The sequence below is a fragment of the Nerophis ophidion genome, linkage group LG13, assembly GCF_033978795.1.
Source record: "Nerophis ophidion isolate RoL-2023_Sa linkage group LG13, RoL_Noph_v1.0, whole genome shotgun sequence".
NCBI classification, from domain to species: domain Eukaryota; kingdom Metazoa; phylum Chordata; class Actinopteri; order Syngnathiformes; family Syngnathidae; genus Nerophis; species Nerophis ophidion.
Genome location: NC_084623.1, coordinates 35,134,199 through 35,147,129, shown reverse-complemented (window position 1 = coordinate 35,147,129; position 12,931 = coordinate 35,134,199). Strand labels below are relative to the sequence as shown.

Sequence of the window (12,931 nt, the reverse complement as noted above, 5' to 3'; positions counted from 1 at the left end):
CTATAAAGTTAATTTTCAACTGTTAAAATATAGTGGTCATGTTCGTCTTCAGGATATATATTTCAACAGTTTACAGGGCTGATTTTCATCTAAAAGGACAGCCTTCCAAAAGGAATATTTTGCAAACATACTCAAAGAGGTTTAAAAATGTGCAACATGTATGCAAATGTATACAAAGGCAAATCCAATGCATATGATCTGGACCACAAGGAAGATTGTTAAATGAAGATTAAAATCAAGACAAGTCCCCTTTTAAAGGAACCCTCATTGTTTGGACAAATGTGCTTTTAATGCTAAAGAATGTTATCAGATTTATAAAAGTGTTATGTGATGCTATTTAAATGACTTTATTTATAGTACAGTACAGTACCAATGATTGTCACACACACACTAGGTGTGGTGAAATATGTCATCTATATTTGACCCATCCCCTTGTTCACCCCCTGAGAAGTGAGGGGAGCAGTGAGCAGCAGCGTGGGAATCATTTGGCGATTTAACCCCCAATTCCAATCATTGATGCTGAGTGCCAAGCAGGGAAGCAAAAGTTCCCATTTTTTGTAGTATTTTGTATGACTCGGCCGGGATTTGAACTCATAACCTAACAATCTCAGTGCGGACACTCTAACCAGAAGGCCACTGAGCCGGTATAAATGCATTTTTAATGAATTTATACTGTACACGTAATAAAGTATCACATCTCGCTGTCACCCTAAACCATGGGTGTCAAACTCTGGCCCGCGGGCCAAATTTGGCCCACCGTGTAATTTAATTTGGCCCTTGAGGCAATATCAAATTAACATTAGAGGTGGCCCGCCGGTATTAAAACGCCGCATTCACCGCTAATACTCATACTTACCAACCCTCCTGATTTTCCCGGGAGACTCACGAATTTCAGTGCCCTTGCCGAAAATCACCCGGGGCAACCATTCTCCCGAATTTCTCTCGATTTCTACCCAAAATACATCATTTGGGACGTGCCTTAAAGGCACTACATTCAACGTCCTCTACAACCTGTCGTCCCGTCCGCTTTTTCTCCATACAAACATTGTTTCGGCCCAGTCACATACTATATACGGACTTTACACACAATCAAGTGAATGCAAAGCATACTTGGTCAACCGCCATACAGGTCACACTGAGGGTGGCCGTATAAAAAACTTTAACACTGTTACAAATATGCGCCACACTGTGAACCCACACCAAACAATAATGACAACCACATTTAGGGAGACCATCCGGAAGGCAGGGTACACCCTAGACAAGTCGCCGCTTTACAAACTGTCACCCAGAAAATATATTTGAAGCCAAACATCAGTTACATTATTAAAGGTTATATTGTTAGTTTGCTTTTTGAGAAACAGCATTTTCCAAACTAATATAAACATGTCCACTGTGGTTCTCAGAAAGTAAACGTTGAAAGATACTAGAGTGAACATTGTTTACATTTTTACTTTAAAGGCATCAACTGTAAGTTCTTTTTTTAAATATTTGCTTGAAACAGTGGATGTTTCTGAACAATTCTTTGCATTTAAAAATAAAATAAAAAAATTTAGTAATAACTATGATTAGAACATTTTAGCATTATGTTTGTGTTCAATTACAGCAGTGCTTCTTAAATATGTTCTGTTACGCTTCCCCTAGGAAGGAGTTATTTTGCGCGCCCTCCCTCCCCACTGGCCACCCTGGCTAAAAAATTTGTAATTTGTTTATAAAATTGTTATAAGGATATCTCTGCATAACATTGTAAGTTTATTAACATTAAAAGAACCAACACACCGGCTTTTCCTCGTCTCCCACCTTGGTATCAGTGAAGCCAAGTGCTACATCTGCTTCATTATATTATGGCCCTGAGGTCACACTCGCCCCCTCCTGGCATCACACCGTGCCTCCACTATTTGAGAAGGGCGAAATTATAGTAAGCGTGTTTATCCTAAACATTCCTGCCACTTCTTTTGACACAGTATGGCATTTTTAAGTCTTTTTTTTAAAAATATATATATATAATACAATGATATTATACCGTGGCCTCAAAACCGTCATAATATTGTACTGTGAGATGTTGATACCGTTTCATCCCTTGTTCTCAGTTCTCTGTGAAGCGCTTTAAGTGTCTAGAAAAAGCCCGATATAAATCTAATCTATTATTTTTATAATTTCATTCAATAATGTGAAAACAAAGGAAGTTCACCAGATTCCGTAAATAAACAAGGAAATCGCTACTACTTTTAAATAATATAAAAGTCCCCAATATTTTACCATGAATTGATTAACGTGGACCCCGACTTAAACAAGTTGAAAAACTTATTCGGGTGTTACCATTTAGTGGTCAATTGTACAGAATATGTACTGAACTGTGCAATCTACTAACAAAAGTATCAATCAATCAAAAAAAAAAACATACGGGGGGATAAGTAAAGAATAACTTCTCTGGTAATCACAGTGTTAAAAATAACCACGTATCAACCAGACTACAAAGCCATCAGCAAAACCATGTAGCACCAGAAGTCGCATTAATGGTAAGAAGCATTCTATTTATTATGGGGGCGTGGCACAGTTGTGAGAGTGGCCGTGCCAGCAACCTGAGGGTTCCTGGTTCAAACCCCACCTTCTATCCACCTTGTCACGTCCGTTGTGTCCTTGGACAAGACACTTCAGCCTTGCTCCTGATGGGTCGTTGTTAGAGCCTTGCATGGCAGCTCCCGCCATCAGTGTGTGAATGTGTGTGTGAATGGGTGGATTTGGAAATAGCATCAAAGCGCTTTGAGTACCTTGAAGGTAGGAAAGCGCTATACAGGTATAGCCCATTTAAAATAGATATGGTCATCACACCTTGAAAATGTGTGTTTTTATGTAAAAATAAATAAAGTAACCTTGTCACATCCATTGTGTCCTTGGGCAAGACACTTCACCCTTCCTCCTGATAGGTTGTGCTTAGGGCCTTACATGGCAGCTCCCGCCATCAGTGTAAATGTGTGTGTGAGAATGTGGAAATAGTGTCAAAGCGCTTTGAGTACCTTGAAGGTAGAAAGGTGCTATAAAGTATAACCCATTTGGCTGTCGATAATAGACTTTGCTTTCCAAAACCAGATGTTGTGCTGTGAAGTATTCAGTTTCATTGGCGGGCTGCTCACGAATGACATAGTTCGCCCAAAGCTGACAAAAAAGTCTCATACAGGGTTGCGTTTGGACTGAAATCACATTTGAAAAGATCATATTGACCACAGACCTTTCCTCCAGAAGGTCTTATCTTTGTCCATGTGATGTCAGATGAAACAAAAATGTAGCTGTTTGGCCACAATACCCAGCAATATGTTTGGAGGAGAAAAGGTGAGGCCTTTAATCCCAGGAACACCGTCCTACCATCAAGCATGGTGGTGTAGTATTATGCTCTGGGCCTGTTTTTCTGTCAATGGAACTGTTGCTTTACAGAGAGTAAATAGGACAATGAAAAAGGAGGATTACCTCCAAATTCTTCAGGACAACCTAAAATCATCGGCCCTGAGGTTGGGTCTTGGGCGCAACCAACAGTACAATGACCCCAAACATTCATCAAAAGTGGTAAAGGAATAATTAAATCAGATTAAACAAGTCCATGTCAGAAAACCAACAAATTTAGATGAACTGCACCAATTTTGTCTGGAGTGGTCAAAAATTCAAGCAGAAGCTTGCCAGAAGCTTGTGGATGCCTACCAAAAGCGCTTTATTTCAGTGAAACTTGCCAAGGGACATGTAAGCCAATATTAACATTGCTGTATGTATACTTTTGACCCAGCAGATTTGCTCATATTTTCAGTAGACCTATAATAAATTCATAAAAGAACCAAACTTCATGAATGTTTTTTGTGACCAACAAGTATGTGCTCCAATCACTTAATCACAAAAAATAAGAGTTGTAGAAATGATTGGAAACTCAAGACAGCCATGACATTATGTTCTTTACAAGTGTATGTAAACTTTTGACCACGACTGTATGTTTATCCAAACATCTTTCAATTTTGATGGCACAAAGAGTGTTATTCCTTTTTCTCTTCCCAGGCCCACTTTTCGATACTTCACCTGGCATACGTGCGTGTTGGGCATTGTGGGCTGTGCCGTCATGATGTTTCTTATCAACGCTATCTACGCCTCGGCCAGCATCGCATTCATGCTGCTGCTGCTTCTGCTGATTCACTACCTCAGTCCAACCTCAAGCTGGGGCTACATCAGCCAAGCTCTTATTTTCCACCAGGTCTGACACAAACACACACACACATACACAAAATATTGCCTTGTCATTGTTACAGCAACTAAAATCTCACCCTCTCAACTTAAGGGGGGGGGACTTGTATTTCTGCCAAGCAATCTCTTTAAAATGTTTATAGAGACACAAACACAGAGACCGCCGCCTCTGTAAGCCAAGTGTATGCAGCAGACTACAACACACTTCAAATGCACTCTCCAAATTCATAATCAGTCATTGTTTTGATTTCCATAACAACCATCCATCACTTTTATACCAGGTCCAACTGACACACACTGCATATTTTTCCCCTCAGTGCAGTGCTGTACTTGCATAGGCACACAATCTTACGTCATCAGTTCGCTATGTCCTCTGTCGGTAAGCCTGTTGCTCTCAAGGTGACGGACCACTGTTTCCAACAAGGCTTGTTGCCAAGGCAGTTGATGGTGGTTGTCAAGAGGCAGAACATTATTGCAGCCACTTAACTTAATGCACTTTTCCTCTTTCCCAAAACCTGCCTTCTTTTTGAGGTTTACTCATTATTTTGCCTTGGCAATATCAACAATAAATATTAGCATAAAAACTTTAATTACTTAATTTACAGGGATGTTTGCACATTTTATAACCACTGTAAGTACCTCAAAGACTCAACAGCAGCCACTGTGACTGAATGCCGGTTAGGTGACATTGCAGAAACTAAGAAAGACTGAAGCGCTCACAACAAAAAACACTAAGAGATAACAAAGCTGCTGACAACAGTGTTAAGGAAAGACATGGCGGAGAAAAAGGCAAACTGATGCTGATGATATCAAGTGAAGAAATAGACGGAGATGGAATATAAGCATGGTGCGCGGGTGAGTGATTGAGCAAACTAGATGATGGATGAGACTGAAGCAACAGACGAATGATGATAGCCTGATGAATGAGAAGACAGAGGAAAATGGGAAGATAAAGAAGACTGATGATAAGATGAGTGTAGACGGTTGATCTGTACTCCGAGACAGTTCTTTGTTCTTTTCTGAATTGGATGTAAGTATAAACAGCCTTAAGGTATTAGTATTGGAAATAACAGTATTCTTAATTGGTCAGGCATTCAAGAATATTAGAAGATGTTCACTATTTGCAGTCTTATCTGAATCCCGAAACATGTTAATTTTCTTAGTATCTGAATGTTCATTTCATGCACAGCAAATGTTTGGAGGTATATTTTTAATCAAAGAACTCCGTATTTCCCCCAACTCAGGGATGGGAATCGAAAACCGGTTCTTGTTCAGAACCGCTTCGCAGTGTATCAATACCTTGGAATCGCTTGCCATTTAGTCAAACGATTTTCTTATCGATCCTTTCGGATGGAAATGGAGTCACCACGCAACGTGCGTAGTAGTACGTGCGTAGTGACGTCAGATCTCAAAATGGCGAAGCATGGCGCAACAAACGCTCTAAAGTTGACTACATTTTACTCGAAAAGATTGCAACAGCGCTACTTGTAGTAATTATAAGGTTGCACGTTAATCAAAAAGAGGACATATGAGCAATATGCTGAAACATTTCAACACACAACATGCAATAATTATTTATCCAATCTAATCCCAGCATCAGTAATACTAGTATGTCATTGTGGAGAGGGGCATGTTCCACGCGTCCCTTGCGGGCGGGGTATGTGCAGGGGCCGGCCATGAAGCAGCCAACAGGTGAGTGGATACATCAGCTGGAACGAGTTATCTAATCACCTGTTCCCTTTATTAGCAGCGCTGGAGACCATGAAGGGAGAGAGACATGAGGACGCAGGAGGACGCAGGACAGAGGCACAGAGACGAACAAGAGACAGCTGAAAAGCTGGACAGACGGACAATTGTGTAAAGTAAAAGATGTATTAAATACTGTGTCAAACCTGTATCCTGAGCTGTGTGATACTGTGGTCAGAAGAAGCCGGGCGAGACGTAGGAAACCATCCACAACTGGCACCCAACTTAAGCGAACCACGACGATGTACACCACATCACCCCTGGAGGCGCTCGGGCAAGTGCTTGCCGAGGTATCGGCAGCAAGCCGGCAACAGACGCAGCTAATCCAGCAGCTGATGGACAGATCCACGGTAGGAGGGGGAGCAGCGACATCCATGCAGCGAATGGGGGAGGCAGAAGATCCCCACACCTTCCTGGATGTCTTCGAGGCCACGGCGACCTCATGCGGGTGGCCAGAGGCAGAGTGGGGAGTGAAGCTGCTGCCGCTTCTGGTGGGGGAGGCACAGCGAGCGGCGTTGGCCCTCCCGGCAGCCGCCAGGATCCAGTACGACAACTTACGCCACGCCATCCTAGATCGGGTCGGCAGCAGCTCGGAGGATCACCAGAGGAGGTTCCGAGCAATGAAATTGGGCCAAGAAGACCGACCATTCGTCCTGGCGCGGCAAATGAGGGACGCGGCGAACAGATGGCTTCAACCAAATGGTCAAGATCCTCGAGTGGTTGAAAGAATCCTCCTGGAGCACTTTGTCGACGCCCTCCCGCCCAGGACCGCAGCATGGGTGAGATACCACCGTCCAACGGAGGTAAAAACAGCAGTGGCACTGGCTGAGGACCACCTAGCGGTCCAGAGGGACAACACACCGAAGGCAGCGGAAAGGCCCATCCCAGCTCCACGCCGACGACTCCCACCACCAGACCGACGGGCACTGGAGTGGCGCCCTCACCTGGCCGGAGGACCGGGAAGCAAGGATCAGGTCCCCTCCTTGAACAATCAACACAAGCACACACACACACACGCACCCAGTCACACACACATGCACATCCAACAAGGGGGGGGGAACCGGGGAGCTAATCCACTGTCTCCTTGTCTGTTTCAGGGTACCAGCGCTGTCCAGAGAGGGCTTCCCTCACAGAGGGCGCCTCAGACGCCCGGGCCGGTGTGCTGGGGTTGCGGTCAACCCGGTCACGTTCGCCGGAAGTGCTCCGTAATGGAGGTGGGGCATGTGATGCGGGTTGTCGGGATCCCAGCACCCGCCCCCGATCCGGGGGGGACGTACTGTCTTCCAGTAAGAATACAAGGGAGTACTGGTGGATTCGGGCTGTAAACAGTCCATGATGCACCAAAACCTGGTTCGACCGGGGGTGCTGAGGCAGGCGAAAATGGGAATAATTAGGTGTATTCATGGGGATGTGCACGAGTACCCGATTGTGCCAGTGGAAATTTGGTATGAAGCTCAAAAGCATAATGTTAAGGTTGCCGCAAGCGCGCACCTTACGCATCCCATAATTTTAGGAACAAATTGGCCGGGGTTTAACCAGTTAGTGACACAATGTGTGGGGATGCTTTCATGGACTGTAGGACAGGGGAATATCCGCGCAGTACTCGCTGGCGATGCGGATTCAACCGGCAGGGGCTTCGTCCTCCGCTGGCAGTCCACGGATGATTTTCCCCTTCAGCAGTCCCGCGATGAAACTTTGCGCGCGGCCTGGGACCAGGTGGTTTGCATAGACGGTCAGCTGGTGCGCCCGGGGGAAAAACGCAGGTCTTCCCCCACTTTGTGATTATTAGGGATAGGTTATATAGAGTGAGCCGTGACACTCAAACAGGTGAGGAGTCCACCCAGTTGTTGGTGCCAAAACCCCGCCGGGAAATGTTTTTCCAGGCGGGGCACTGCAATCCCCTCGCTGGCCACTTGGGGTACGAGAAAACACTCAATCGGGTCATGGTCCGTTTCTATTGCCCAGGCATCCGGGCAGACATACACCGCTGGTGTGCTGCCTGTCCGGATTGCCAGCTGGTAAACCCGGCGGCCGTCCCGAAGGCCCCTTTGCGCCCATTACCACTCATGGAGGTCCTGTTCGAAAGAATTGGGATGGACCTCATCGGACCATTTAACCCAAGCACACGGGGATATCGCTTTTTGTTAGTTCTGGTGGATTACGCAACGTGGTATCCCGAAGCAGTGCCGCTGCGCTCCATCTCTGCCAAGAGTGTGGCGCAAGCACTCTTCACGGTCATTTCCCGCGTCGGAATCCCGAAAGAGATTTTGACGGACCAAGGCATGTCCTTTATGTCAAGCACGATAAAGGAACTGTACGGGTTATTGGGGATTAAAGCGATCCGCACCAGTGTATACCACCCACAAACTGACGGGCTGGTGGAACGGTTTAATAAAACACTGAAAACCATGATCTGTAAGTTCACGCACGAGGACAAACCTAATTGGGATAAATGGCTGGATCCCCTAATGATTGCGATGCGGGAGGCACCCCAGACCTCTACCGCACCGTTCGAGTTATTATACGGCAGGAAGCCGCGCGGCGTATTGGACCTAATTAAAGAAAGCTGGGAGGAAGGTTCAAGCCGCAGTAAAAACGAAATACAATACGTTATGGACCTGCGAACAAAACTCCACCAGGTGGGGCACTTGTCACGCGAAAATTTGCTCCGCGCCCAGCAACGGCAACAGCGCACGTACAACAAGGGAACCCAGCTGAGAAAATTTTCACCGGGAGAAAAGATACTTGTACTACTCCCAACTTCCAGCTCAAAATTACTAGCAAAGTGGCAAGGACCCTTTGAGGTCACACGGCAGGTAAATGATGTCGACTACGAGGTTCGGCGCTCGGACCGAGGTGGAGGCTTACAAATTTATCATGTAAACCTACTGAAAGCATGGAAGGAGGCCGAGCCTGTCTCCATGGTGATGGCAGTGAGAGAGGAGGAGGAGTTGTGGCCAGAGATCCCGCACTCTGCTTCTTCTTCTCCTCTTCCCTGTGATGACCAGCTCACATTGGCTCAAAGAGCGGAGGTTGCTGAGTTACAGCGGCGCTATGCAGATGTGTTCTCCTCGCGGCCCGGGCGCACGGATCTCATCCAACATCATATTGAGACCAGCCCGGGGATTACGGTGCGGTCTCGGCCATACAGGCTTCCCGAGCACAATCGCAAAATAGTGCGGGACGAATTAAAAACCATGCTGGAGTTAGGAGTAATAGAAGAATCCCACAGCGCATGGTGCAGCCCTATCGTTCTTGTAGGGAAGAAGGATGGGTCTGTGCGGTTCTGTGTGGATTACCGCAAGGTGAATGAGGTGTCACGTTTTGACGCGTACCCAATGCCTCGGGTCGACGAGCTTCTGGATCGGCTGGGCACTGCTTGTTTTTTCACGACACTGGATTCAACCAAGGGCTACTGGCAGATTCCCTTATGACCAGAGTCCCGGGAAAAATCGGCCTTCTCCACTCCGGAAGGTTTATACCAGTTTGTGACGCTCCCGTTCGGGTTGTTCGGTGCGCCTGCCACGTTCCAGCGCCTCATGGACCGGGTGCTGCGATCCCACGCTGCATACGCGGCTGCCTACCTGGATGATGTTATCATCCAGAGTAGCAGCTGGGAAGATCACCTGTGGCGGGTGGGGGCGGTGCTCGAGTCCTTGAGGCGAGCGGGGCTCACCGCCAACCCTGCGAAGTGCGCGGTTGGCCGGAGGGAGGTACAGTATCTGGGGTACCACTTGGGGGGGGGGAAAGGCTGCAGCCACAGGTTGACAAGACGGCGGCAATTGCGGCCTGTCCATCCCCCAAGACTAAAAAAGAGGTGAGGCAGTTTTTGGGACTGGCGGGCTACTACCGTAGATTTAATCCCCGATTTGCAGACCTGACCAGCCCACTGATGGACCTCACCCGAAAGGGTGCTCCAGACCTGGTCCAGTGGACAGAGCGGGGCCAGCTGGTGTTTGAGGAGGTAAAGAAAGCACTCTGTGAGGAGCCGGTACTGCGCATTACAACCCTACAACTTCCGGGTGGTCCACAGGCCGGGAGCGCAGATGGCCGTGGCAGACTGCCTCTCTTGCCCAGCTATTGGGGGGGGGGGGGGGGCGGACGGGTGCCCGGCCTGTGTCTGGCGGTGGAGGCATGTGGAGAGGGGCGTGTTCCACGCGTTCCCTGCGGGCGGGGTATGTGCAGGGGCCGGCCATGAAGCAGCCAACAGGTGAGTGGATACCTCAGCTGGAACGAGTTATCTAATCACCTGTTCCCTTTATTAGCAGCGCTGGAGACCATGAAGGGAGAGAGACATGAGGACGCAGGAGGACGCAGGACAGAGGCACAGAGACGAACAAGAGACAGCTGAAAAGCTGGACAGACGGACAATTGTGTAAAGTAAAAGATGTATTCAATACTGTGTCAAACCTGTATCTTGAGCTGTGTGATACTGTGATCAGAAGAAGCCGGTCGAGACGTAGGAAACCATCCACAGTCATCTGAATATTTTGCCTATGGTTCACAATCATTATGAAAGACATGACGACGGATGGATTTTTTTTTAATGCATTCTAAATAATAAATTAATTCAATCAAAAGTCTGCTTACAATAGAGCTTATGGGAGCCATTCATTTCTGCCTATAGAGCCCCTAAAAGAACATCCAAACACCTCCATTAGGGTTTCATTGATACACATGATGTAAATATATATGTAATGTACTAACAGGGATATCTCGTGGTTAGAGTGTCCGCCCTGAGATCGATAGGTTGTGAGTTCAAACCCCGGCCGATTCATACCAAAGACTATAAAAATGGGACCCGCCACCTCCCTGCTTGGCACTCAGCATGAACGGTTGGAATTGGGGGTTAAATCACCCAAATGACTCCCGGGCGCAGCCACCTCTGCTGACCACTGCTCCCCTCACCTCCCAGGGGGTGATCAAGGGTGATGAGAGGCATGATTTTTGATCTGCAATAAACTTACAGGGAGCAGAGAAGTGAGGAAGCAGCAGACTACTCGATAATGTAAACATAGGGACAAAAGGAAAGCGGTTACGTCACCGCTATAAATACTTCATCTGAGTTAGCACTTATAATAACAATAACACCAATACGTGGTAAATGTTCAAGTCATGAAATGTACATTGGGTATTGTTGGTGATTTTTTTAATGGTTAATTGGATTTTATGGGCGAAATAGTGGAGCTCCAATAAGCAGACTTGTATTTACGTTTATTTCATATATAGAATGCTTTGAAAAAAATTCATCTGTCGTTCTGTCTTGCATAACGAATGATAGGCCAAAATAAAAAGATGCAGTTCCCTTTTAAATAGAAAGGAATTATTCTCATTTAGATGAGTATGATGATTAGACAGATTCTGACTGGCTCTGAGACAGGCAGCCCCAGTTTTTGTCTGCCGCTAGATGAATGTCACAGAGCAGCGACTAAGTTTGTGGTCAATAGTTTGCATTTTCGGTAGGTGAATGTTCAATTGCAGTGAGAGAAATGTTGCATGTTTTTTTGCAACCAGATTTTCTCTCAGTCATTATATTAAACAGGTGAAACTCATAAAATTAGAATATGGTGTAAAAGTCCATTCATGTCAGCAATCAACTTCAAATGTGAACTAATCTGTGATATTAACTCATTACATGTCAAGCGTTTATTTGTTATGATTTGTAATGATTTTTATCATCATGGCTTACAGTTTTTGAAACCTGTGCGTAATACTATTTTTTCACTTGTTTGCACTTTATAATAGCACTCTCCAATGGCGTATTTATTTTAGCTAGCCCTTTGTCTTTTGTACATTTTATTTTATTGTTAATTGTGTTTTATAGTATGTTAATAAAGACAGACGCAAAATGAATTGCGCGCCTGATTCTGCTCACTTAAGAGACACAATTCACTTTGGACACATATAGTAGATCAGCTTTGTGTGTGCTATCATGTTTCCACCTGTTTTAATACTTGCACACCTTTTGGAAATCAGGCCCTAAATGTGAATATTAATAATGAACAAAAACACAAAGCTTTCCATAAGGCCGTCTTTGAGTTTATGAATAATTTTTATTTAGTCTATTTTCATCGGACGAAATCCTTGTGAATTACATAAAAATATATACATTTCACTACAAACATAACCTACTCAGTGACCTAGTGGTTAGAGTGTCCGCCCTGAGATCGGTAGGTTGTGAGTTCAAACCCCGGCCAAGTAATACCAAAAACTATAAAAATGGGTCCCATTACCTCCCTGCTTGGCACCTAGCATCAAGGGTTGGAATTAGGGGTTAAATCACCCAAAATGATTCCCGGGCACGGCCACCACTGCTGTCTACTGCTCCCCTCACCTCCCAGTGGGGATCAAGGGTGATGGGTCATGCAGAGACTAATTTCGCCACACCAAGTGTTTGTGTGATAATCATTGGTACTTAAACTTTAACTTTAATAATGAACCAACCTATGTGAAACACTAAAAGAATTATGTTATTGTGATTTATAATCGTGATTTAAATAGTGGTAAATAAACGATAAATGATAAATGGGTTGTACTTTTATAGTGCTTTTCTACCTTCAAGGTACTCAAAGCGCTTTGACACTACTTCCACATTTACCCATTCACACACACATTCACACACTGATGGAGGGAGCTGCCATGCAAGGCGCTAACCAGCACCCATCTGGAGCAAGGGTGAAGTGTCTTGCTCAGGACACAACAGACGTGACGAGGTTGGTACTAGGTGGGGATTGAACCAGAGACCCTCGGTTCAATCAAATTAACACAATTAAAAATATATTATTTTTAATTGCGCATTCCTACTTGGTGGTATAAGATGTTGATTTTTGCAATACAGACTAAAAGAATAAAGCCAAATGGTGAGTCTGCAAACTAGTCAGCCAGGGGCTGGCAAAAAGTGGACCAACTCTATGACATTGTTGCCTAGAGGCAACATGGGCCCAAAGAAGGCGACAGAAGGTTTTTG

General features: G+C 45.5%; 1 protein-coding gene across 1 annotated transcript in view; it reads left to right on the top strand.

Moving 5' to 3' along the window:
- The window catches only part of zgc:153039 (uncharacterized protein LOC767698 homolog), a 123,916-nt gene that overhangs the window by 91,984 nt on the left and 19,001 nt on the right, over positions 1-12,931 (top strand). The window contains exon 10 of the mRNA XM_061918833.1: positions 4,036-4,228. Coding sequence (XP_061774817.1) covers positions 4,036-4,228 — 193 coding nt within the window. The remainder of the gene's footprint in view (positions 1-4,035; positions 4,229-12,931) is intronic.